Genomic DNA, 26,299 nt, shown 5'->3' with positions numbered 1-26,299 from the left:
CATCTTGCTGCCCAACCCATTGTTTCCATAACTCACTCTCATAAGCGATATTGATCTTGGTATGCCTGTGCTCAGGGAGCAAGGGAGAGGATTGCTAAAGCAGGGTAACTCACCATGGAAGTCCCTGAACACTTTGTTGAGCCTAGCTCTTTCAGCACACGTTCCCCTCGCCCTTCCCTCCCCTCCCCTCCCCGCCCCTCCCCAGGCCTGTTCTCCTTCCTTCTGAAATAGGGCACAATATTTCTCTTGCTCTCTCTCTCACTCTTTCTTTTCTGTATCTCTCGGAAATCAGACTGGAGTTCAGAGCACTTTCACTACCTTTTATGAGGTAGAGTGTGATGTCATAGATGGGGGCAGGGCTAGTCAACTTTCTACCCACCTACCCACCTGTGCTGAAGGAGCTACGGTTGCAAACGGAGGTGGGGACTCTTCCATGGTGAGTAACCTTGTTTCTAAACTATGCGTTTCCATACAAGCGTAAAGGGATTTGGTTGCAGGGTGCTGTCTCTTTCAGGAGGAGGAATTCGGTCATGTCAACAGGGGTGTGCAACACATTTTGTATTCAAACTGCTGTGAATCTGATGTGCCTTGTTTTGGGTTCAAAACACTCATTTTGCACTTGAAATGAGTGTCTGACGTTCAGAAGAGTTTGCTGGAAGGGTTTTGCACTTGAAGCAGCTCTGAAACACTTCCAGGCTGTTCCAAAAGCAACATAACTCATAGGAAGGAAAGGATATATTTGCTCATTATATATTTCCAAAAAAACACCTTTCTAATCCTAAACCTAGAAGAGCGTCCATGCTTGGTTATGGAAAAGCAAAGTTCCATTTCTGCTTTCCTGCAATTCACACCTTTGTCTTTCCATGTGGGGACAATGGAATTCTGTGTACAAATTATTATTATTACTATTATTACTATTATTATTATTTTAAAAGAAAGATCACAATTAATAATTGGAGCATATCTCCACAGAGCTGGTCATCTTAACTAAAACTAACTTAAGTCTAGGGAAAATTGAATGGGGAGGTGATTATTGCAGGACATCTTTGCTACCAACGGTGATTTAATGAGTTTCTCATTACAGGCTATCTTCAGAGGATGGTGGTTCAGTTAAAACCTCAATGTTTGAAAGAGAAAAGGTGTGAATATCTGAAAACTGTCTTGGGGGCGGGGTGGGGAGAGGTTAATAATTCAACATCTAAATTAAAAATCTAAATTTATGTCAAAAGGCTGTTCCTGACCATGCCAAAACATTTGTTGAAGAAACTTAATGGAAACCAGTATGTTTTGATGGTGGGTGTATTTTATATGCATCATGTGTTTATACTTCCATCCGTATGTCTGGAGGTTGAGTCCTGGCAACTGGACTTCTTTTCGTTCGGTTTGATACGTTTCGCTGCTTGTCCAAGCAGCTTCTTCAGTCTAGAAAGGTGGTTGGGGGGACCCCATAAATGTCTTCCAGGGTGGCTGCGTTTCTCACTAACATGATGGGCTCGTTGAAAGGACAATAGGAGAGTGATTAGTAGAGTCTCCGGGATGTGGGTGTCTTGCTCCTAATCCCTCACTCATCCCCAAGTGGATCGTTAAGTGCTGCCTCCCTGGTGACCTTGTGAAGTGGTCTTAATCTTCCTGGGGACTGATGAAAGAGCAGCATGAAAAATGGGAGACAAGTTGTGTCTGAGGCCTCCACCTCTGTTGAGGGAAGGATTTTACACAAGAGGATGGCCCAGCACAGGAGGAGCAACAACACAGGACCAAAATCAGCAGTTTACCTTCATCTAAAGGAAAAAGGACACTCATTTGAGGACAATGATGTTCACATTTTGGACAGAGAAGATAGGTGGTTTGAGAGAGCAGTGAAGGAATCCATTTATGCCAAAGTGGAAAATCCTTCCCTCAATAGAGGTGGAGGCCTCAAACACAACTTGTCTCCCATTTTTCATGTTGCTCTTTCATCAGTCCCCAGGAAGATTAAGACCACTTCACAAGGTCACCAGGGAGGCAGCACTTAATGACCTACTTAGGGATGAGTGAGGGATTAGGAGCAAGACATCCACATCCCAAAGACTCTACTAATTACAACTCCTATTGTCCCTTCAATGAGCCTATCATGTTATTGAGAAACGCAGCCACCCTGGAAGACATTTATGGGGTCCCCCCTAACCACCTTTCTAGATGTAAGAAGCTGCTTGGACAAGCAGTGAAACGTATCAAACCAAAAGAAAAGTCCAGTTGCCATGAGTCGATCTCCAGATAATTCCACCTGGATGACTGAGAATCTTCATCAACATATTCCATCTGTATGCTGTAGAGGTAAGAGGCTACACTGAATTTAGTTATTTAGACTGAGTCCCTTCTCTTAGCTCTGTCCCCTAATTTGGGCTATAAACAAGATCCATGAGGATGGACGAAATCTGCACCCAGTTATGTGAGCGTCCTGTGACTTGACTCAAGGCAACTACAATGTACTGTGTCCATTAGCATTCTGGTAGCAATCATCACAGAGGACATACCTGCCTTACTGATTTGGTCAAAATCCACCTGTTGAAATGTATGACTTTCAAATACACTATGATTAGCAAGTATCACTGATTATGGTTATGATGAAGTTGATCACTAGAAACATACTGATCTTTCCAGGAGCTGCAGTTAAGATAACTGTAGGAATGTTTGCATGGTGCTACTCACACACATTGCTTTGATGGAATGAAAGCTTCCTTCTCCACGCCAGTTCATAATTGCTTCAGGCACCTACAGTAACGCATGTTCTTATGTGAAAAAGGATGTTCCATTAGATCATATGTAAGCTAAATATGAAGGTACTACTTTGAAAGTTGTGGGGCATTTTTTTATCTTGCTTGAATTCAACAGGTATCATATGTGTCTTACTAATTATGCTTCTATGGAGGAGGAGTTGTCTACCCCCCCTTCTCAGACAAATGATTCTCAAGATGGTTTGCTGCATATAGTAATAACATAACCTCCCCAAACCTTTGAACACATATCCATCATAATGCCAGAGCCCTTATACCTCCAGCTAATGGACGAAACCAGTGCATGCTTGCTTTTCAGCAACTGGAAGTTGGCACAAAGTATGCCTTTCTAGTGGAAGTGCGAAGTGATAAATTGCTGCTTTTTTGGGTATTGGGTATGGTACTTACCTTTTTTTTTGGTGCCTTCAAAAAAAAGGTATTGGGTATGGTACTTACCTTTTTTTTTGGTGCCTTCAGTTTTTTTACTCCTGGTGACTACCTGGACTAGCCCCTTCAGTTTTCTTGGCAAAGTTTGTTTGTTTGCTTTCCAGAAGTGGTCTGCCATTGCCTCCTTCCTAGGGCTGAGAGAGGGGGACCGGCCTAAGGTCACCCAGCTGGCTTTGTGCCTAAGGCAGGACTAGAACTCACCGTCTCCTGGTTTCTAGCCTGATGCCTTAACCACTACACCAAACTGGCTCTCAGAGTTACATTTAACCACCTTATTTTTTCTGGTGGGCTGGAGTGATGAGGTCTTACAATGCTTTTGCCCCTCCCTTCTGCCAGCACTGCATCTCAAAGACAACTTATTATTAGTATAGTTATTTTTATTGTTTCAGATGTTTATTCCCCCTGGGTGGACGGGGTTAATTAATCATTTCACCTTTAAATTCAACTATTCATCTGAAGACTTTTTTGTTTGCCTAGAGAAGTTCAAAGAGGACAGGAAGGGAATAATTCACTCTAGCCAAAATGTACCCTAAGGAATTGCATTCAGCGGGAAAACTGAGCCCCAAATACCCATCCTGATTTACTTGATCAACTGAGAAACAATGCAAATATTTTAAAACGTGTCACTGGAATAATACCCTGTTCAGTTATACAGTTTGTTTGTATTAATATACCTGCCTTTCAGTTTATACCCTGAGAAAGTGGCAGACAATTAAGTTCTAGTGTTCTTTTTCTTTAGCTATTAGCAACTTCATTGTAAATGAATCATATGCTTGCATTCAAAAGAGAATTGATATACAGTCTTTCTTCACACAAAGTGCTAAACCCCAAGTTGCTTTAGTCTCAATAGATCCTCTTTTGTATGAGGAAAGGCTGTGAAGTAAAAAAAAAAAAAAATGGAAAAAAATGGAAAGGATTAATTTCTAAAGGAAACACAGGAGACGAAATGGATAAGTTAGGGTTTATCTTATTATTCCTTTCCCTTCATGCCAACCTGAGGTATGTTGCACGTCACAGCCAGGAATTGAGCATGTAGCTTCACTGGAGACTTTACTTGAAAATATGCCCTGTTATTCTGATTGACAAAGTTGTTCCCTTGAACTGTGAGGGAAGGGTTCAGGAGCAAATTGTGAGATCCAGCATAAATAGCTGTTACTTAATGGGTTGAGATGAATGGGAATGAAATGACCACAGGGCATGAGAAAACTCCATGTTCCACCCTTCAAAGAATCGCCTTTCATCAAGGTCACATGTAAAATAAATAAAGTAGAGATGTCATTTCAGGCAAGATCATTAATTTCAGACAATGAGAAAGGTAAAGGCTGAAGGGGCTGAAGCATGACCAAGTTTGGCTTGTTTCATAATTGGACACATGGTTATCTTTATCAGCTTTCCTCAGTCTGATGCCCAGCACATCGGTGAAGCACAGCTGTCCAACCAAGCACAACTGGAAGGCATTAGGCTAGAGGAAGCTATTCTGCACAAACTCTAGATATCACTTAAATATCTGGACAAGCTCTGCTGAAAGACCTGGCACGTGCATGAATATTGTTGTTTTGAAGTCTCGTTCAGTTCAAGCTTGATTCCTGATGACTTCACGAACACGTCCATGTAGTTTTCTTGATTGCAGTATGCAAATTGTTTTCCATTGCCTTTCTCTGGGGCATTTTTTAGGCTTTCTTGAGTAACCGGCAACCCTAGAATTGGCACATCCAAATATTAACCAAGCCAGACCCTGGTTAGCATCTGAAACCAGATAAAATCAGCCAGCTGCTGCCGCCTGTTATGTCATTCCTATCAACATGTTAGAATCAGAAATACAGAGAAATTACGGAATAATAAAACACACAAAGATGGTTTCTGTTTTGCAGGCACATAAGCTGCCTCTCATGCCTCCAAAGAGTAGCTTTTGTGCAGCTCCAATTAAATAAGACATCCATATAATTTCCTTCTGTTTACTTCATTACATTTACACCAGTACTTAGAAAATCATGTACAGCCCAATTCTGGGATCAGCATCTCAGACTATATTTTGGTCAAGCCCCTAATAGCAGAGTGTGGCCAGGCAAGCAGGATTCACACAGAGCTTTATTAATCAGGTTTAATGTCAAGAAATAAGGAGTTAGAATATCGAACCTTGGAAGCGGAAGAGGCAAAACGTCCACCCTCATTTATGATTGAATTCACTCAGGTGGGTCCTCAAAGAATTGCTTGAACTTCTTTTTTCCCAGAATGTAAAACTGAAGGGCTAACTGCCTTTTCCCAAGACAAGCCTGGCACGAAATATCCATTTGCTCTTTGTTAGTGATGTTTTTAAATGTTTCCTTTTCTTTCTCAGCCTCAGTGAGTCCTCTTATATATTTTAATTGTGGGGCGGTTTCCCTGCATGCCAATTTGAAAATAAGCAATAACTTCAGTATTAGCCATTTAAGCTCTAAACCAGTGTTTCTCAACCTTAGCAACTTCAAGACATCTGGACTTCAACTCCCAGAATTCCCCAGCCAGCCATGCTGGCTGGGGAATTCTGGGAGTTGAAGTCCATACATTTTAAAGTTGCCAACGTTGAGAAACACTGCTCTAAACAGTTTGGGGCTTATCTATTTCTCCCATTCGGCTCTTCTCAGGGCATTAAAATCCACAGAAGAAGCTCTTCTGAAAACACCCCCATGGTCAAAAGGTCATTTATTTGGCACGCAGGAGAGGACACCTTCTCTACTTCTTCTCCTGATGGGTGGTCTCCATCAGGAGTTATCCCTGGCTCCTGCGCTCTTAGCGTTTCCAAATTCTGTCAAGACCCATCTCTATCCACAGGCTTTTAGTGTTCAAGAGTAAAATAACGTTAGCATCTGTTGTCATTTGGTTCTGCTGGCTTTCTTTTTTAAACAAATATCAGTAGCTGCATAGAGTTCTCACTAGAGGAGAAAGGCAGGGCATAAATACAATAAAACGAAATGCTGCCTCTGCCGATGGAGTTGGAAGTGAGTCTCTCTCCGTTCATTACGGCTCCTTCGCAGACAAGTGTGTGTTGGAACACATCTTCCTTACACAAAAAGGAACAACGGACTCAACTCCGTAAATGGATGTTGCAGCAGTTTCTTTCCATCCCTTCCCATCTGCCCACCCCACGCCAGCAATACAAAACTCTTTACAGAGGTTCTGTTTTATGGGGAATGTTTTAAGTAAATTGCCATTCTCTCTGTGCAATCCCATACGTGGTTATTCAGATGTGAACCTGTTGAGTTCAGTGAGGCTTATTCCCAGATAAGACACCAGTAGGCTTTTGCCCTTTTTAAGGAGAATCAAAAACATAAATAGAATCAAGGCAGCGCTGATTGCATTTCCAGTTTTGCAGTAACTACTGGCAAAAGTCCCTCCTCCCTGGTTTATAATATATAAACAGAATATCATCAAGGAAAATGCATTCATAATTTGTGCACTCTGTTGCATACATCAAAACTTTACCCGACGTTGTTGGTTAAACCAGATAAATTCCCAAGGTCCTGGACACAAAAGGATTCATCAGCTCTAACATGCAAGATTGGGAAGAAATTTGTTAAGGTAGTTAATTTACCATTATCAGATTGCCTTTCTCCTTAGTTGGCTGTAAAAAGGTCAGGCTTCCAATATCAGGAGGAAGACAAATTGTCCACTGATGAAATGGGCTTTAAATGACCATGTCCAGAAGAGAAACCATGTGAAACAGTAAACAACAACCTTATTGATTGTGGCTGCGCAGAGCAACACAACTCATGCTTTGAGGCCTTGGCTTGCTCTGTCTTGATTCAAGGCAGCATCTTGATGTGAAAAATCCTAGTTGTGCCATCTCAAGTCAACGAGGATAACCTGAACCAGCCAAATGTCTTGTTTCACCAGTGTACGTACGGACACTCCCTTTTAATGCCTGGATCAAAGCGATGTGGTCAATCTCAGGTGGCACTTGGAAGGTGAGGCCACCATGGTTCAGATTCTGAAGAAGGAATGGACAACCAAAACCAAAATGAATACAATTAGCAAAGCTATATTGATTAATTCTATATGCTTACATAGGAGAGTCCCTTTCCCGATACGCAATAGTGGGTGCTAGTGACGGGAGAGGTCCACCCTCAAGAGGCTGGCTTTATTGAGTACATCTTATAGCTCTTCATCTTCCTTACACTTACATTGTCTTTGGGAAGATACTTGAAGAAATAGCTACATAGTTTACATTGTTAAGTCTTTAGGAAAATAAATCAGGGAATTATATATTTAGGAATCAACAAGGCAAAGTTCTATATTATTGAGATCTGGTAATATTGTTAAGCAGTTAGCAGGGAATGGGTGCCTACTTTAAGTGAAAGCAGGAAAGAATTAGCTAATTGAGGTCAGAGTGAGGAGCTTGTCATCTTGCAGCTTGCACAAAGCAAAGGAACAGCTCCTTACTTCTCCAGGAAGCAAACAGGAAGAGACCAGCTTGTATAAGCAAGCCTTACTGTACTAATTAAAGTTACAGTTAATTCATAGTTCAGAAGGAAACCGTCACTTCAATCAAAGCCAGAGTTCTGCACAGCCCTATTGCGTAGATCAGTGTTTTTCTCAATCTTGGCAACTTTAAGATATGTGGACTTCAATTCCCAGAATTCCCCAGCCAGCATTGGCTGGCTGGGGAATTCTGGGAATTCAAGTCCACATATCTTAAAGTTGCTAAGGTTGAGAAACACTGGGGTAGATAGTTAACATTCACATTATGTCCTGCTACTAGTTGCTGAAACCAAGAAAGGATGGAGAAGTTTGGAACATATCTATATTGTGCATGCCTAGATAAGGGTGACCTCATCAAGGTTCATTAACTAATGAAGTCAGACTGGGTGGATTTAAGATAACCAAGCATCGTTCAGAAGTATCCTGTTAACTGCTAAGGAATCTCCATTCTTAGCAAGATGGAAGATCATTCAGTTGCCCAGCTTGATCATCAATCCAATTGTTTGGGTTGTTGTAGCAGAGATATAAATAGGTCATTCAGGAATCAGCAGCCCAAGTTTTTTTTGGGGGGGGTCTTATGAAGGTAAATCAATTGTTGGCCACTTTAGGTTACAAATCTAAATGGAGGGAAATGAGGTTTCCAGTTTCAGTGATGTATATTAATGATACTGTTTTTTACAAGAGGAAAATTGAGAACCATTCAAATTGTGACTTTGATAAAATGCAAATTTAATTCAAGGACTTCAAGCATCTGTTTTGCTTCAGATTTGACCTGTGGTAGGTGTTGAAATTTCCTATCACTTGTCACTGCTGGCTATATTTTGAACCCAGAAGCTGGTGGACTTTTTCTTCACGTTTTCAGGCCTTCTTGTTACTATTACTTTCTGTCTTACATCCTTCAATATTGAAATAAAGGCAAGCCGGTCTCTCGCTTGCTCTCTTTGCCTTTTGCTCTGCCTCTTGAGTGTCAAAATGTCAAAACTCTTGCACAAAATTGTCTATGGAAATTGTCATATGAAAATGTGGCTTCCATGGCTGGTAACATTTTTTTTTCTTGCTTATTTACCTCTTTTGATGGTCTCTGCTTGTGATCCTCTCCTGCGATACATGGGTTAATGTTAAAATGTCAGAATAAGGCTGCTCAAGAATCCAAATTACCCACTGAATTCTAGTAGATGAAAAGTAAGTAGTTAGTGGTCTGAATTTGGTGCAGCTAAGTTTAAAAAACTCTGATTCCTATTTTTGTTGATGTGGACAGCTTTTAAAAGCTCCGGCAGTTTTTAAGGTTATGTTTTTAAAAAATTAGAAAAGGTACAGATCATTACCCAAATGAGAAAGAGTAATAAGACCACTGTATAATATGGGGGAAAGTTCATTGCATATGGAAAGAGAAAATGGGAAGGAGGAAGAACCAAGTGGGATGTGCAGAGCAAGGCTATTTATGCATCCCTTCCCAGCCTGGGATTAAGCTGAACATCCAAGGCCCAACCATGAATGCATGAAACCCAACTTGTAAAGCCATCATAACATACAAGACCTAAAACATGCAAGACTTAAAACACTTATAACACACCTAAAACAGTATTATTGCAGTTTCTTGGGTTTTTGAATCATATCATAGAATCATGTAGGGTTGAACCATGCAGGGTTTTTGAATCATGCATTGGATCATGCATAGAAATTCCAAGCACCCATGAGAGTTGTTCTTATTGAAAATACAGCCATACACAGCAAGAGAGCGAGAGAGAGAGAATTATATTCCTTAGCCTTTTCTGATCAGGAATATTGGGCATTATCAATGGTCATTGGTGGCCAAGTCATTAATTGGAGCCCAACCTTGATAGAAGCCAGAAGTATTCTGGAAAAGATCTCATAGGTCCTTATAAACTATGTAACTGGTTATCAAGTTTAAAGAGAATAAAAATGAAAGATTGGGGCATTGGGCAATGGAAAATTGTATTCATGCGCTGGTAGCAGGAATATCGATCACACAGCCTTTTACCTAACGTCACATGCTCTTCTGCCCCTTTTGATGCATTAACTGTTCTGTATATGTCTATTCTATATGCTGTGGTAGTAAAGTCAGTCAAGACTTGGCTGTACTCTGCCATACAGTTATTTTGACATATTTCAAGTTAATTGAGTGACTTCAGAGTGAAGTGCCATTAGAGGGATTTGATTGTCACATCCTGTTTTTGTTTTTGTTTAAAAGATTGGTTGATGCTTGCATAGGTAACTGTGGAATCTTCAAGACGTTGTGCAGCCAATAATACACATTAATAATATATTTCTTAAAAATTGCACAAATGACATTTTCTAAATTTTACAGTCTGTCTTTAGAAAAGCAAAACGGAAAAAAAAAGCATTTCAGTGCTGTGCTGTTTCCCCAATTTGCTTACTCTGTTAACTTCATTACGTCATGTTACACCAATGTGCATTTGTATCCAAGGAACAAGATTAAAAAAAAATGACAGCAGACATACAGAGAGTGCGTCAGTTAACCATCATACAAACATCTAATGGTCCCCCCTCCGTTGTGGGATCCCCAAGCTGATTCACAAAACCATGGCCTTCCAGAAGGTCAGCAGGGTTGGGGCCAGCCTCATCTCGGGAGGGATGATCTTCCAGAGGGCAGGTGCCATGGCAGAAAAGGCTTTCCTCCTAGGTCCCACCCAACAAAACTTCCTAACTGACGGGACCCATAGCATGCCTCTTTTGCCAGACCTGATGGGATGGGTAGATGTCACTAGGGAGAGATGGTCCCTCAAATAACCTGGTCCCACACCCTGTACAGCTTTAAGGGTCATAACCAGTAAGTTGAATTGGACCTGGAAGTAAACTCACAAAGCAGAGGTGTAACATGTGCAGTTCTTGGAGCACACATAACCGCCCACACCACTGCATTTTGTACCACCTTCTGGATACTCTTCAAGGGCAGCCCGATGTAGAGTGTGTTACAGTAGTCCATCCGGGAGGTGACTAGGGTATGAGTGACAGAGAGTAGACCCTCCCAATCCAGGAATTGCCACAAGTGGCTCATAACACAAAGCTGTGCAAAGGCCCTTCTGGCCACAACTGCCACCTGCTCTTCGAACAAGAGTTGTGAATCCAGAAGGATCCCCAGATTGTGCACGGGGTCTGTTTGGGACAGTGTAACCCCATCCAGCACCAACGTTGGTAAATCCCCAGATACAGAAGGCCCTAAAACCCACAGCCACTCACTCTTGCCAGGGTTTAGTTGAAGTCTGTTGTCTCCCATCCAGACCCCCACAGCCTCCAGGCACCAAGAGAGGACATCAACAGCATCACTTAGTTCACCAGGGATGGAGATGCACAACTGGGTGTCATCAGCATACTGATGATACCTCACCCCTTCGCGATGGATGATCTCACCCAGTGGCTTCATGTAGCTGTTAAACAGGATTGGAGAGAACCCTGTGCCACCCCACATAGCAGGGGCTGAGAGCAGGACCTCTCACTCCCAATCAACACCAACTGGAACCAGCTTCGAAGAAAGGAAGAGAAGCAGCACAATACTGTGCCGCCCACTCCCAACCCCTGAAGCCCATCCAGAAGGATACCATGGTTGATGGTATCGAAAGCCACTGAGAGTTCAAGTAAAGCAAGGATGGATGCACTGTCTCCATCCTGCTCCTGCCAGAGATCATCCAAAAGCATGACCAATGCCATTTCCATCCCATATCCAGGCCTGAATCCTGACTGAAAGGGGTCCAGATAATCCACTTCATCCAGGGCCCTCTGAAGCTGCTGCACAACCACCTTCTCTACAACCTTCCCTAGAAAGGGAAGGTTGGACACTGGATGAAAATTGTCCAGGATGATGTGATCCAGTGATGGCTTCTTGAGGGGGAGGTGAACTAATGCCTCTTTGAGAGGCAGAGGGACAACCCCTTCCCTCAAGAATGAATTCACCACCTCTAGAACCAACCCACATGTAACCTCCTGGGCAGCCGTGATCAGCCAGGTGGAGCATGGATCTAAAGAGCAGGTGGCTGAGCTCACAGTCCTAAGGACCCTGTCTACTTCCTCAAGTCCAGCAGATTCAAACCACTCCCAGATAACAGGGCAAGACTGCACCTCAGGCATCTCCACTGGATCTGTACAAATGCTGGCATCCAACTGACAGCGAATATGAGTAATTTTATCCAACAGATGCTGTGCAGATTCCTCAGCATGAGCCAGAAGGCGAGCATCAGGGCCCCTCTTACCTAGGAGGGCCAAGGTCACCTTAAATAGGGCTGCTGGTCAGCTACCTGTGGACGCAATAAGGGCAGTAAAGTATTGATGCTTCATCACCCTCTTGTTCCAAGCTATGACCAAGGCCTCAGCAGGACCATGCAGCAGACGATCAGGAATAACCCCCAGTTTCTTCTGGAACCCATCTGGGTCCATCAGTTGCCGGGGGCAGACCGGTCGGAAAAAACAAAACATTCAACTGGAACCTGCCTTTCTGTAACTTAAATGTGTTACTTCAGATCCTGTACTGTGGAATGAAACAGAACAGATCTTGTCCTTCATCTTTATGGTTAGGGTTGGGTTAGGTCAGGTATTTGAAGAGTGCTTTCATGTCCCCCTTCAGCTGGCTTTTCTCAAGGCTAGAGATGTCCAGTTCTTTTAGTGTCTCTTCATAACTTTTAGTTTCTAGTCACTTGATCATCCTCCTTGCTCTTCTCTAAACCCATCTGTCATAATGTGATGTCCAGCATATGACTTAGTATTTGAGGTGAAATCTTACCAAAGCAGAATAAAATGGAATGATTACTCCCCATAAATTGGCATATAGGAATCTCAACACATCTTCCATCCTATACCTGTGCATTTGAAGTTTGTTTCCTGAATGAGCACATTTACAATCGACTGTTACATTGAGATTTCATTTCTAAAATTATTTCTGTGTTGTAAGGTGTTAGCTGTCCCATCCAATTTTGTGCCATTTACAAATCTGATAAGCATTTCCTTCTCTTCTTTGTCCAAGTCCTCAATAAAAATACTGGTAAGGTGGAAGACTCCTTGATCTTTGAAATATGTCCTTAAAACCACTCTCCATCTTGATGAGGAACCACTGCTAAGCACTCTTTGAGTACCATTTTCAACTCAGCTATGTAGTCTCTTAATGGTGGTGCCATCCAGCCCACACTTAACTAATTGGCTAATTACAATGTCATGGAATACTTTGTCAAAAAGTAAAGATGAGATACGGTTAGTTATGGTCCTAAAATGTGTAGGAGTTTCATTGTGGCAATATCCCTTGCCAGAGCTCAAGCATTTCTTCATCTGCACACAGAATTTCAGACCTGTCATTTTTAGCACTTCTTTCCAAATCCCTTGTGAATTACTGTTCTCTTCAAGACATTTAGAAGCAAACATCACATTCTCTGCTAGAATGACTGCGGATCTAATGTTGCTGCTATATTAACAGAAGTCTTAAGAGCCTCATGTTTCCGATTCCTTCATCTCCTCCAAAATAGAATTTCTCCTTCTCTCCCATATGGCAGACGTGTTTGTGGAATACACATTGAATAATGCACATTTTCTGGGTTGGGGATAGTGTGAAATGTTGACTATGAGGAAGAGTCTCTCATGTTTTAACAAAACATCGGTCATTTTCTTGGTTTCAGAAAGTGAGCTAGAAAAAGGCAGGGATTGTTTTTCAGTGACCGGAGGAAGCGTATTAGCTTCATCATGTAAGGGATGTGTGGTTTTGATTTTGCAGTTAAAAAGGTAAAATAGTATTTCTTATATCATCATGTTGGCCTAAAACACCTTTTAGATTCCCGTTCGTATTGTAAATTTCTATTTCAAAATGTCAGTGGTCTTCAGGGGATAAACAGTGAAAACTTGGAGAGATTTAAAGTGACAAGAATATTTTGATATGGTTGGTTTTAGATGTTCACCTGGAAGCAGATTACCAGTAAGAGATGATTTCCAGTTTTTGCCTAGACGATCTTTTGATCTGAACGGAAGACACTTTCTGTCTTCATGTTCTTTAGCCAGAGCAGAAACCTTCAGGATGCACATCTAATACCTGGCAGGATACAGACGTGTGTTTCACCACTCTTTTTCACATCTATTGAAACATAGCAAGTTTCATGTGTCTGACAGTCTTCCTAAAATGTTCTGCTCTCAAGTTAGATGCTAGAGATAAGCTTCTGTGAATGGATATTCTCTGTTCAAAAATCCACTTGTGTCTCTCTGTTTTAGGGAAGGCATTCACTTAACAGTTACCAGAGAATTTTGAACTGAAACTTCCCCAGGGACATACGACTTTCTGAAGTGTTAAACCACATAGTTTTTATCTTTAAATCATTCCCTGAGGCAAAAAAGTGTCCCTCTTCCCCTTACAAGACAACTCAGTTACAGGTTCGAACAGGGAGAAATCATCTTAAAAGATTCAGGCCCTAGTTGAGGACAGCACAGTATTCATACAATCAAATAAGCAGTATCTTTTGACATCAAAGCTTGTAATGAATTGTAATGAAGTTTCTTTCTGGATCAGGAATAAATAAGCTTCAGAAGTTCTGCTGTACCATTTTGGATCATCTTTGGTTTGGAAGAGCCAAATGGAGTCTGGTTGTTCCCAGTGTCACATTTCTGTGAGATGGGTGGCATATAAATAAACAAACAAACATCTGGATGGGACAAGTAGTGCAAAGCTGGTGCACATCATCCTTCATTTCCTCCTCCCTCCTGGATGCAACCAGTCTTCCCATTCTCCTCCTTTTCTTCCCTCCCCTGCTTCCCTCTCAGCCACTGTTGCCAATGTCCATTTTTTCCCCCACCTCCTCCAAACCTCTTCTGCCTGAAACAACCATTTTTTGCACTGAAGAGGTTACCTAGTTGGGTAATGAAACATCTGCAAGAAAACATCCAAGCTCAGAGAACCTCAAGAACTCTGTTTTTTTGGTCCAAAACAGCCCTTTTTCATTGCTTGCATGGACCAAAACACCCCAGATATGAATGAAATAATGAAATCTTTCACATAGCTGTACTTGTAAAGCATTTGCTCAACGGTAAGAAGGAACTGACTTACTCATTTCAAAGAATGTAAGATACTTTCTATCAAATAAGCTTTCACTTTTTCTCCAGAATCCTTTTTCTTCTTTTTTTGTCCTGTTGGCCAAATGATTTTATTTGGAGATTTTATTTGCACACATACAATTCATGAAGATTCTCATCCAAACTAAAATGTTCAGCTGGTGCTTCCTTTGCCATACTCATGCTATTAATGGTGGCCTGAAAGTGAAGCTCCAAAATCAACCTTGAGGCAATATTCTTATTAAAACTAGTAAAGTTCACACAACAAGGTGCAAGTTTCTTAATTTTTGTGATAAACCAACCAAAAACATCATGGTAGATATACTCACAGATATTCAAGCCATGTTTGCACTTAATTACAGTATTAAGTGGAGCTTAATAAATTGTTGTTGTTGTTGTCTCTGGAGGGGTTGCACTGCCTCTGAAGGAGCAGGCCTGTGACTTGGTCCTTCTGGACCTCTGGTTCCTGTTGGGTCAGCAGGTGGGGTCTTTTGCTCAGCATCAGCCTGTGCACCAGTTCTGGTTTACATCCACATCACCACCTGATTTGACTACTGCAAAGTTCTGTACATGGGCTGCCTCTAAAGACCACCCTGAAGCTTCAGTTGGTGCAAAATTCAGTGGCCTTGGTGTTCACAGCTGCTTACCAGTGGGCACACATTACGCTTGCTTTGCAGGCCCTGCACGGGCTTCCAGGTACAATTTAAGGTGCTAGTTTTAACCTATAAAAGCCCTTCAGGACTCCATTTCCCCATTAGGCTTCGACTGACCACTTTGATCATGCCATGAAAAGCAACTGGTTCTCCCCCATTTTCAGGGGCTAAGGGTGGCCACAACGGGTCCAGCCCTCTGGAATGACTTCCCATAGGAGGTTAGTTTTTCTCCAATATTATCTGCCTTCTGGGGGAAAAAATATGAAAATAGAGCTTTTCAGGAGGGGTGTTGGGGTCTGACTCCATGTATTATGTTGCGATTTTCTAATGTATTCTAAGAGAGAGCGTCTGATATTATTGTGTTTTGTTACTATAATGAGCCTTCAAGAGTCTTTCATGACTGCAGCAGAATATAAATCTGATGAATATATTAAAACTACTTTAAGGTTTTTCTTTTGTTCACAATTTATTTAGCGTGAAACATTCTCAGTAGATGGTTACAGCACATGTAGAAAGGAAATAGATTCAGGAGTGATTCCTCCTCCTCCTAATCAGGTAGCATTACCTTGTAATCATGCCCCAGTTTAAGATGATGTAGTATCCAGAGAAGGTTTGGAGTGGTTGAGAGCTGTCTTGACACCTTTATTTACATTTGGTATTGTTTTAATTTACATGTATACATTAAATTAAGGGAAAGGAATTGTTTTCTATAACAGTTTTCAGTGGATACGGATCACAGCTGCTTCGCATTTTAAGCATAGATGGACCTCATAGGTGGACCTCATAATCTGATCTTGCTCTCCATGGTTTCAGGTAGTTGTGGTTAATACATATAGACCAGAACTCACTCTGCATGAATAGTCATTTCCTCTGTCTGCATTTTTGACACGTGGTTCTTATCTAGCTGCCATGCTGTGCTTGTGTGAAGAGCACGTGCAAGCATCTCACAATTTCCTCCTGAATCCATTCATCTTCACGTCATCGCATTACATCTTCCACGATGAAAAGCTCTGTGCCACTGGAGGGCTCTGCTGAGGGAATAGGACGTATTTGTGCAAAGTGCTGCCCTTAGGAAGAAGGGAGAGCTTTCAGAAAACCTGCAGCTAGAGAGCGTCTTGGCAGATAAAGATGTTTGAACTTGACCGATGGATGGAGGAGAGGAGCACGTTCCAAAGACAGCCGCCGAGCTGTTGTGAAGCCATCAGAAAGCAACACCAGGACTTTTCCACAGCTTTCAACAGAAATATTCCACGGCTTCCTGATTTTGATCCTGTATTCTTTATTCCATATAACAGTGTTGTGCAAACTTGGCCACTTTAAGATGAGTGGACTTCAACTCCCAGCATGGCTGGCTGGAGAATTCTGGGAGTTGAAGTCCACTCATCTTAAGTGGCCAAGTTTGGACAACACTGCCATATAATAAGGAATCCTTATAAGCCTTATTTCTGGCATTTCATTTTGTTGTCCTTGTTGTTATTTTTGCTGGTTTTCCAGAAATGCAAAACTAACCCGCTTCTATAATTTTGTGGGTCTCATTATCTGTGGTTTGCTTTGGGTATGCACTCAAACTCAGTCCCCCAGATGAGATCCATTTATACCCAGGACTGAAGGAGGGATTAGCCACTGTGCTTAACTTCTTCTTTTTACCTCTGCAACTCTGTAGTTTATACCGTCAAACTCTACATATCTGCATTTTTTGCCTCTTTCCTATATTGTTTGGAGGAAAAAAAAAACATTTCAGTGCTAAATTAGGTGGTTTCCTCACCATCATGCTTTATGTATACAAACTGATACGTCTACCCATCTTATTTGAAATGAATATAATTAGAATTATCTGTTAAAAGCAAGTTATCATCTACTGCAGACTTAGGTGGACAATATCTATTACTTCTTCAAAGTCTTGTTCTTCGGTTAGATAATTCACAAACTGAGCTGAAATTTTAAGGCATGTTTAATTATCTTTTATGATTGCATTTTGCCTAGTTTTTCCCCCCAGTTATCATAAATTAAATATCTCCTTATATTAAAAGAGAATCCCTTGCATGCAAAATTAGATGCTATTCCATTTTTAAATTTTATTGTTTAAAAATTATATTGGCTGGAGCAATTAAATCATTCCATTGAAGAAATGAATCTTTTTGAATGCAAATGTATATATGCTCTGTGCTCAGGACTGTCTTTTATTTATTTATTTAGTTCTTTTTCCACACTGATGCTAATAACTGAGCAATTTTAAGGCATTAATATCTCATTTCAGAAGGGAAAATGTTTCTGGCGAGCAGCTGTCCATAGCTCTTGGTATGTTTGTTATATGTTATTAGGAGAAAAATAGCATTTGTAGGTTGCATTAAAATTCAGAATTGGTTAAATACACAATTAATTTTGCCTCGGAGTCCCAGTAGTTTTCTTACTAATAATTGAAAAAATGCAAATGAGCTTAACTAAGCTGTAGATTGACCAGTTATATTATCCAGCAATCTACCTTAATGAATTAAATGTGCATTATGTCCAGATAAGTAAATTATTTTAAATGTGATTAGGTTTGTATTTTTGTTTTTTTTAAGGAACAGGGAGAAAATGTTGCCCCCTCCCCCAAGTTCAAAGCTTTCCATGCTTTTGTGTTCATGGCTATATTCTAAATTGAGTTATTTTATTGTTTTCCTTTGGTAAAAGGAGCAGCATTTTTCCATTATATGCTCCTCTTGTGTAACGCAGCGATTCAGGCAGAGCCTAAATATATCATGAGAATGCAGTGGTAGATATCTCGAAAGGATATCATTTTTTAGTGCTGGGATTCATGAAATGATTCCCTGTACATAGAAAAATAGCTCAGCAGAGCAAGTGTTGAATTTAAGATCTTTCTCCATGATACGACAGGTAGTGTTTTTTCATTCATTCATTCATTCATTCATTCATTCATTCATTCATTCATTCATTCATATTCACCATTCATGAGCTGAAGGTTCCTCCTTCTACTCTTTTCCCCCCACAGCATTAACCCTGTGGATTAAGAGAGTGATCAGTAACCAGTCATTGCATCCAAAAGTTCAATTTAACCAAGAAGTCCTCAGTCTGAGTCACATCTTTGTTATGAGTTTCTGAGCTGTCCTGATGGATTCCATTATTTCATCTAATTCAACGCCCAGTCCATCGTAAAGAATAATGACATTTTTATAATATTATTGTAATAATTGAAATTGTAATAATGTTGTATTGTAATAATAGTTATAATATTACATTGCAATAATAATTCTAAGAATATGGTTACAATAAGATTATATTACGGTTATAAGTAGAACTAAAGAATATAAAAAGCCTTTGAGCATTCCATGCTCACTGCAGGAATCCAGATTAAAGCACCCTCAACAGATGGCTGTTCAGCCTTTGCATGAACATATCCTGTGAAGGAGATGTAATTGTTTCGGATGTCAAACTATGCTTATCACTAGGATGTTTTCCCTAACCTTCAAAGGAATGTGCCTTCCTGTAATTTAAGATAATTGTTTCATGCTTTGCATTCTAATGCACTCTAATATGGAACACATCTTGACCTTCTTCCATGCAACTTGCTTTCAAGTCGGTCTATGCAAATCATTCCAAATGTGTGCTTTGGAATATGCAGGAATGCATAAAAAGTGCTTCTTCTCAAAGTGTGAAGTTTTCCAAGCTCATGCAACTTCTTCGGAAGCTGATCCCAGCTGTCTCCACTTACAGAACTCTTCTTTCAAAGGACTGGCTTTCAAATACTTGAAAAAGGCTACCATGGAGTCCTTGGGGTCTTGCAAACATTTTGTTACCTGGCTAGGTAACGTCTTCAGTGCTCAAAAGCTACCATGTTTTCCCTCGGTCACTTTTTTTTTAAAGCTTAATACTCTAGTTCATGAGTATGATCAAAAAAGTTTCATCTGATCAATTCCAGTCTCCCTTCTCTGTGCCCCTTTTGGTTTGTATGAATCTTTCTTAACCTATGAAGCCCAGAACGGGACCCAATTCTTAAGATGAGATTTGACCAATGCAGAACAGAACTGTTACTTTCCCTAATTTGGAAATGATACTTCTGTTGCTGCAGCCTATTTTCATTTGTCTTGTTGGCAGTGATCCACCTAAAGATTCTCTGAAGAGAGAATCTTTTGCCAAAAGAGACAGGCTCTTTAAAGGCATGACCCACACCATTGCTGAGTTGTGTTATCTCTTCATCAGATTCCTCAACATTCATTTAGAGCAGCTTCACAAACCACAATGACCTCCAGAAGCATGGAGTTCAATCCCCAGAATTCTCAGCATGGTTATACTAGCTGGGGAATCCTGGAATATGAACTCTGCCCATCTGGAGTGTGCCCAACTGGGGAAGGCAGTTTTAGCACTGTGTCTACAATATACTTGGAATAATGTGTCTCTTTTTCATAACAGGCCAGACCCTTTGTTTTACACAGTTTGAGGTGCTTATTTTTAAATTTATATTCCATCTTTCCTTCAGGAGCTCAAGAGCCAAACTTCGTATTCCTTCCTATTTTTCCCCACATCAACAACTCTGTGAGGAAGACTGGGCTAAGAAAGAGTTATGGGCCCAACATCACTCTGTGGGCTTATGTGGCTAAGAGTGGACTAGATTCCAGGTTTTCTCACTCCTAGTCCAGTACCTTCACTTCTATCCCACACTGGCTCTAGAAGCCCACAAACTGATATAATCTGGCATCTAACTACACCTAGATTCTGATCTGGATTTTATCCCCAACTTTTGCTCTTAACACATTACTTAAACTAAATAATCATTGCACAGTATATTAGAATACATGCTATTAGTCTCAAGAATTGATGGATCTTTAGACAATCCAGATTGACTTTTCTTAATTTAGCTGGAAGACCACCTTCTCCTAGTGGTGAGATCTGCCTTCCATGTGCTAATTTACAAACCCAGACAGACAAGTTTCCATTGAGTATCTTCTGACTGCAAGTGCCAAAAATCCCCCTGAAGCAATAAACACAAACTGTGTAAGCCCTATAATGTATATCATAGGTTTTTTTTTAAAAATCCAAAACTCCCCCCAGAATTCAGGGGGGGAAATATGCAAACCTACCCATGAAACAGCCTTGTATCGTCATCCCTCCCACTACAACCATTGGCCTTCAGAAATTAGTCTCCCTTTCTTTGCAGAGAAATAAGGAGGGGCTTATTGCACAGAAATAAGGTGGGACCTAGCTTGAACTCTCCCCCCCCCCATTCAGAGTTATATGACATCTTTGGAAGAGAGAAAAGTCTGCATAATTGGATGGTTTCAGTTTTATTTCAGATGATTGCTTTGGATCTTTAGGAATTGCAGACTCTTGGGAGAACATTAAAAATTCATGTGATGTCCCCCCACCCTTCCTCCTATGACATCTTGAGCTTATGGAGAGTACACCATTCAGAAGCTTACAAGATTTGATGGCAAACCTTGGTGATATTTCAAAATAATCTAATTTAATAGCCTGTGATTGGCTGTTCGCCAACTAACATGCAAGTTGCATTGTAAATCAGGAGGTGGAAAGGTATGAGACCATTATGCCAGACAATAGATCACAGCTGTCTGTTGAGTCGGCATGTTGGTACTGTTAGAATGTTGGAATGTATATATTCGACTTAATTCTTTCTTTTTTTTTCCCTCCCTCCCTCCCTCCTATCCTCCCTCCCTTCCCTCCTTTCCTCCCTCCTTCCTTCTTTTTTTTTTTTGCCAAAAGTGAAAAGGTGGACGATAAATGCCTGTTTGGTTGGAAGAGAAAAGGTGACCTTGAATCTGGAGATTAAAAATTAATTACCAGTTGAGAAACACATGCCAATGAATTATTTTAACAAATTAGCTGATGTCTTCATAATGCTTAGTATTCTATGTGGATAAGGTAGCTCTCTTAGTTCATATGTAACTTTGAGTGACAGTAGAATAATATAAGGATGGTTTTTAAAAAAAAAACAAAAAGGTTAACATAGATTAGGAGTACCTCCTTTATTTATTTATTTATTTATTTATTTATTTATTTATTTATTTATTTAATGTATTAAGTTTTTCAACCGCCCATCTACCCCCAGTGGGGGAACTTTGGACGATTCACAATAAAATTGTGAATTTTCATTGTTGTTGAATGTAGACCAACCCAAAAACATTTCTGAAAGCTGGTGGAAGCTCCATGTAAATCCTTCTGATCATTCTATGACCATCTAGCATTACAGAGAAAGTGAGACTAGTCACATCCAAAATGAATCAGGCTGACCTATTAGGTAAAATAAAATATATTAGTACTATGTCCTGTATCCATTTATGCCTGAATACAAGCTAAATCAGTGTTTTTCAAACTTGGCAACTTTAAGGACTTCAGCTCCCAGAATTCTCCAACCAGTATGGGTTGAAAAACACTGGAATAGATTGTCATTTTTTTGAGGAAGTGTCTGTCAGTCTTGCAAGGTAATCTGGACAAGAAGCACACCCAGAAGTCCTAGCTCTAACTTTATTATAAGGTTACATTAACAGAATCTTGCAAGTCTGAAAGTGCATCTCTCCCCCCTCGCCTTTACAGTCCAAGAAGCTAGGGATGGTCCCTTCTGAGATGTTTGCCATTCTCTCATTCCTGCTGTGGGCTCAGCTGCCTCTTATCTGACCATTGCCTAGTCTGCAGCTCTTCCTCCTATCTCCCAAGGTCATGCCCACATAACCGTTATCTGAGTCTGAATCTCATCAGAGTTTTCTTGTGAGGGGTTGGCTGCTGGTGCCTCTCCAGTTTTAATAATCAGCATGGCTGTATGATAGCCACCCAGCTAGAACAGTTATTGAGAAATAGTACTGAATTAGAAGCAAGACAGGTTCAGCTCAATAAAGTTTCTCCATTTCAATCTCAAGGGTGACTGGGAACAGGAGATATTTCAAAAAGGCTGAGACACTGGCGAACATCAGAGAAAACAATTCTTATCTAAACAGCCAGAGAGATTGTAGTTGAGACAGGGAAGAAAGATGGGCAAAGAACCTCTGTTATGAAAAAGGACTCCAGTGAAAACTGAAATTACGTATGCCTTGTGGCCCTGCCTTTCAAATGGGGAAGCCTGGAGCTTTTGAAGGAAACTATGAGAAGTCTGGGCCCTTGGACCTCCTCCTCCTCCTACCTGACAGGATCTGAGTGGGTTTAATTGATGGTGTAGCAGTGCTCTGATGGGGGATCAGCAGCTGGCATTTTAATTTACCAAAATGCCCTGGAGCGACAATACATTGGCAATATTGTGACAAATTAAAATGTCTGCCTCTTGCAAGAAATCAAAGGGTTGCTCAGGACAGGTATCTATCATGGAGAGGGACTGCAAGGAACAACAGACTATAAAGTTAAAGCAATATATTAACCTTGTTAACAGCAGTTCACTTTGGAAGCATTATTCATTAACAGTTCTGGGCTTCTGTACCACCTGGACAATCTAGTATGGTAACTCTTGTCTGGAACAGCCAAGATTTCAATTCTTGCTCAGCTCTGAGATTCCTTGAATGACTTTACATCACAATCTCTTACGCCACTTTGCCTCAATGACGTTTTAAAGCATTTTTAAGAGTCTTCCAGCCATTGCTAAGACAATATAATACCTGCCCTGTCACTACTGATATATTAGCACAATAATGGTTTGATGACACTAGATGTCCTATTGTCAGGCAAAGTGACATGCTTCATGTAGAACCCTATACATTTTTTTTAAAACTATTGGAAATGGGCTATTGAGAACATTCTACATTAGACAATTGTATCTTGGAAAATCCTAAATGCCTCCCTGGCTCCAGGGGATATCTAAACAGTCTTAGGTGTTAAAAGGACCAGTGTACATGTTGCCCTGTTCACTCAAACAGATTTGTATTAAGTTCTAATTGTGTTTTGATTTCTTACCTCCTGGATAATTTTTGCTATTTTTTGAATGAGAAATTGCAGTTCAAATGTTATAAGAACAAAAATGACTTGTACAACTAGTTACAGTAGAAGCAAGTTCTCGTTCTGCTTATTCAGCTGAACCTGAGGCCACCATCTGAAGATGTTTCAACCACCAGAACTGATTCATTAATGGGGTAATATGATCTAATCCCTTTTAGTGATGTATCACTTAAGTCAGCAGAAATTTCAAAATATTTGCAAAACTTCCTATGGAACTTTTGGAAAAAGCTGAAGGTCTTTATTAGGTTTGCTTGTTCTGTTGATCCCAAAACGATGCTTAAATCAACCCAGTGGGATGGATGGATCTACAAGTTTTTCCCTTGAATTGGTTTGTTGTCACTGGCTTAGTAGTACACTGTTTTCATATATGACCCACAGGGAATTGATTTAAAAAAAAATATTTTTGTGTCTTTTTTTTTTATTTTTGGATCTCCCAATCTCTCCAACTGAAACAGCCTCTGAAGTGCAGAAACTCATATTCAATTACAAGAGGAATATAAAGAATTGTATGTGTGTGTGCTTTCAAGTCGGTGTTGACCCTTCCCTTCCTGCTTTTTCTTCTGATTATCCTCAAGCCATCCAGAGATCACTCAGCTATATAGGTGTCGCTATCTATAGCAACATTATTAAGCAGGGCAGTAACGTAGCATCTTGGATCCCCCTAAGAGATGTAGGGATCACATGATCCAGCCAAATGTCTCAGGCTGGCATGTATGTAAAGGTAACAGCCATGATCTTCACAGTATAGATGCAATTATTCTATTTGCTGGACAGAATTACTGGGCTCTTTTGGGGGCAGTGTTGTAGTTTATGGCAAAATTATCTCTGTTCTCCTGTTACTGAAGCTCACATTCTTTTTTGTTGTTGCTGCTGGGGTTTTTTAAGGAAATTTTGGGGGAAAAAAATCTGTGTCCTGAAATGAAAAGTTTGCCATGTGCTTCCAGTGTGGGTACCAACTTTTCTTCCGTTTAAATTGATCTGGAAGGGTTACCACTCTTTAGTACAGATCCCAAATACATATTAATGCCATTATCCTACTGTATATTGAAAGGTTGGGGGGGGGGGAACCTGCTGTTTAACCCAGAGCAATTTGACCATCACTAGACCATCTCCATAATCAGTGCAGGCTTCCACATTCTGCCCTATCCTAACCCTCTTATGATTTCTGCTCCCTCTAGCTGGACAGCGCTACATCCCTCATTCAAGCAGCTAAAAACCTGATGAACGCCGTGGTTCTTACTGTGAAAGCTTCATACGTGGCTTCAACCAAATATCAAAAAGTCTATGGCACCGCTGCTGTCAACTCACCTGTGGTATCTTGGAAGATGAAGGCCCCAGAAAAGAAACCGTTAGTCAAGAGAGAAAAGCCGGAGGAGTATCAGACAAGAGTGCGAAGAGGTTCTCAGAAGAAACACATTTCTCCGGTACAGGCTCTAAGTGAATTTAAAGCGATGGATTCCTTCTAATTCACTGAGCTTCACCACAAGGGGTTTTATATTTCCTTCCATGTTTTTGTATGCATACCTGCCGACTTGTATGTGTCTGGCATGGGGTGGTGGTGGGGAGAACCAGGATAATAAAGCAGTGTCAATTTGCATGCAACTGAGACTCTATTAAGCCATCGTACAGTTTTCCTTCCCAAAAGACACATGGTGTTTCTTACGTTGACTAGAGGCCCATCTCACTGACCTCTTTCCTAAAGTAGCAAAAAAAAAAAGGTTTTATTTTATTTTATTTATTTTTTTAAAAAGGCCTTTAAAAAAAATGCATTGTAAGATCAGGAGAGGGAAGGAGAGATCGTCAGCTGCAAAGGATGGAAAGGGAAGTGTTAATCCACACACGGAACAATAGGTTGCCAGGAATATTTGCAGACAGGGAACCTGGAAAGTGCAATGGGAATCTCTAACAGCTTGCATCGCTTTTGTTACAGTGCATTTACGTAACTAGCCAATGTGCTTGAATGTGTGGCCTGAATAATGAGGCGATTTAACTTTGAGTCATCTTCATTATGGTATGTGAATTTTTAACTGAGATGGTGATTAAAAAACCAAAATGAATTCTTCCTTTAACTCACCTTTTTTTCTTTCGTTTCTAGTAGTGTTATGACGATGATTCTCATCTAACATGAACTATTGCCCTCTCTATCCCTCTCTCTCTGTCTCTTTCCAACTTGTTTTATTTTTCAAACTGAGTTTCTTCTGGTGGAGTATGAAGCACAACATGGTGGTTGACATTGCCTTTTGTATTATTATAATTATGATAATTATTAATATTATTAGAAATAGAGCCGGTGGTGGAATGTGTAGAAACATGGGAACTGACATATGTCAGAATTTAGAAACAAATATGTAGGTGTAGCTTTGGATTACAGCAAGATATCCAATATACCATCATAACCGCTAACTCAATAAACTTATTTAACCTTGGCATTCTCTGTATGGCTCATTTGTTCAACATAAACATGTCCTCCCTTGTCCTCCCCCAGCCCCAGTCTCTGATGCAGAACAAACTTAGATTGGAGCACTTTGTGACAGGATACCTTTACTGACATCCAGCTGAATTCAAACCACAACTCCCAGTCTTCTCCAACGTACTCTCATGGCCTCACATACCTAAACAGAGCGTTGTGGAATTCCTTATTCTGCAGATCCTAACCTGGTTCATGAAATAGGCTGGACTTAGCTAAACTGGGATTGCGTAGTTTGTGATTCAGCATTTTGTGGGAAGCCCAACCATTGTGGGGTTAAGTACATTGTATGAACCAAAAAGCTGGTCTGCCCATTCACCACATTTACTCAATAATGTCCATTGCTCTTCTCTTCCTTTCTCTTCTTCTTTTATGTCCTTAAACCTCCTATGGTAGTGTCAATACTTCAGCTGGGGGAAGAGCACATCCACACTGAAATCCAGAGGAATTTGCCTCTGTTACAAATTACACTTGATATTTAAATGTGTAACTGTATTTCATTCTGGCTAAACATATTTGGCGTTGGGGGTCTT

At 40.6% G+C, this 26,299-nt stretch overlaps 1 protein-coding gene across 3 annotated transcripts in view; it reads left to right on the top strand.

Annotated features, from left to right (window-relative positions):
• Window positions 1-25,722, top strand: part of CTNNA2 (catenin alpha 2) — a 519,575-nt gene extending 493,853 nt beyond the window's left edge. Inside the window, exons 18-19 of one of the 3 annotated variants that reach the window (XM_088133180.1) lie at window positions 293-436; window positions 24,478-25,722. In XM_088133180.1, the coding sequence (XP_087989306.1) occupies window positions 293-436; window positions 24,478-24,765 (432 nt within the window). In that variant the 3' untranslated portion in view covers window positions 24,766-25,722. Of the gene's footprint in view, window positions 1-292; window positions 437-21,085; window positions 21,130-24,477 lie in introns of all 3 variants that reach the window. The other 2 variants (XM_088133182.1, XM_088133181.1) reach the window with 2 other exon arrangements.
• Window positions 25,723-26,299: the final 577 nt, after the last annotated feature.

Source organism: Python bivittatus, unplaced genomic scaffold (assembly GCF_059951505.1).
Source record: "Python bivittatus isolate LINGU-HERP-01145 unplaced genomic scaffold, Pbiv_v1 ctg000070_np1212, whole genome shotgun sequence".
Classification (NCBI taxonomy): Eukaryota; Metazoa; Chordata; class Lepidosauria; order Squamata; family Pythonidae; genus Python; species Python bivittatus.
This window is presented reverse-complemented; position numbering and strand designations above follow the sequence as displayed.